Source organism: Plasmodium reichenowi, chromosome 13 (genome assembly GCF_001601855.1).
Source record: "Plasmodium reichenowi strain SY57 chromosome 13, whole genome shotgun sequence".
NCBI classification, from domain to species: domain Eukaryota; phylum Apicomplexa; class Aconoidasida; order Haemosporida; family Plasmodiidae; genus Plasmodium; species Plasmodium reichenowi.
Genome location: NC_033658.1, coordinates 2,342,791 through 2,344,575, shown reverse-complemented (window position 1 = coordinate 2,344,575; position 1,785 = coordinate 2,342,791). Strand labels below are relative to the sequence as shown.

At 16.8% G+C, this 1,785-nt stretch overlaps 1 protein-coding gene across 1 annotated transcript; it reads right to left on the bottom strand.

Moving 5' to 3' along the window:
• Positions 1 to 709: 709 nt before the first annotated feature.
• Positions 710 to 1,279, bottom strand: PRSY57_1361200 (conserved protein, unknown function; the record flags this gene model as incomplete). The annotated part of the gene is made up of 1 exon (XM_012909533.2): positions 710 to 1,279. The coding sequence occupies one exon, from the start codon at positions 1,277 to 1,279 to the stop codon at positions 710 to 712; it is 570 nt and encodes a 189-aa protein (XP_012764987.1).
• Positions 1,280 to 1,785: the final 506 nt, after the last annotated feature.

Below are 1,785 nucleotides of genomic sequence, written 5' to 3'. Positions count from 1 at the left end.
TAAATTACTAATGTGCACACATACTAACATTTAAATAAAAATATATCCTGTTATATGTATTTATATAATTAGAAGAAAAGAAAAAAAATATATATATATATATATATAACATTTTTATTCATAATTTATTTAACATAAAAATAATTATGAATAAATGCATATTTGTAATTTTATATATATATATATATTATGTCAAAGGATACCAAAAAAGAAAAAACAAAATATTATATTTTTATTTAAAAAAAGAAAAAAAAGAAAAATCAATTAATCATTCTTTAGTCATAATATTTATTACTCCAAAAATATAAACTGTGTTCATGAAAAAAAAAAATATATTTCGTTTAAATCAAATAAGAAAAAATGATGATTAGAAGAATATTATTTTTCTATCAAAACGTGTATATCAATACAAAGTAAAAAAAATATATTTATTTATTATATATATGTAATAATCATTATTTTATTATTAACTTGATAATAGGATATTTTAAAAAGTTGTAATATTAAAAAAATAAACTAAAAAAATTTAAACACATAAAAATTATTGCTTAAATGCCCATAAACATATTTCCATATATACCTAATTTTCACAATTGAAAAAAAAAAAAAAAAAAAAAAAAAATAAGGAGAAAATCAAAAAAAGATATATGTATATATATATATATATATTAAGTCATATATATATATATATATATATATATATATATACTCATTTCCATACGTCAGCTTGTTCATCTGGCATTTTATAATCTCCAAACATTCCTGCTGGGGGAGCATATCCAAAATATTTTTGAATATTTTGCCTTGTCAACATAAGTGTTAAGGTATATATAAAAGTTGATGAGCAATGATATACATTTTTTGATTGTAGACCTGTACGTGTTAATAAGGTAAATGGAAAGATTGGTTTAAATGGTAATACAGCAATTGTTAACCCTTCAAATAAACTAAATAATACTGGCATGACACACATAAAAATCAAACCTGTAATAAAATTTGATTTTGTTTTTAATGTTGTCATTTCTTTAGTTTTCTCTATATATAATTCTTCTGCTGAAGCCTTTTTCTTCTTATCCTTTTTTTTATCTAATTTACTTAATAATCCATCGTCTTTCTCTTTCTGTACTTCTTCATATAAAACCTTTACTTCTTCATTTAATTTTTTAAATTTCTCATTTCTATATACAAATAACCAACTTAAAAATTCAGAAAATATACCACATAATATAGCTAAACCCATTATACAAAATACATCATACTTTCGTATTTTATCCTCCATATTAATAACACTTTGAAAAAAATATATAATAAAATAGAAAGATATAACAAGTTATCTAAATATAATTAATTGTTAAATAGTTGGTCAAAGGGATACTGAACAAATATTACATAAATAAATAAATAAATATATATATATATATATATATATATATATATATATATATATAATTTATAACTTATTAATCTTTATTTTATAATTATTTACATTTTTTATAAATATATATATAAACATATATATTGATATATTCATATATTCATATAATTTTAATGATCAATAATACTTTCTAAATTACAAAGTAATTGATGTTTACTTTATATATAAATAATTCTCTTTCTAATTTTTGAAAAATATTAAAAAATTTCAAAAATATTAAATTGTATATAATATATTAATTACAAAAAAGGAAAATATATATATATATATATATATATATAATATATTTATTTATATATTCTTTAAAAGGTTTTTTTTTTTTTTTTTTTTTTTTTTTTTTTTTTTTTTGA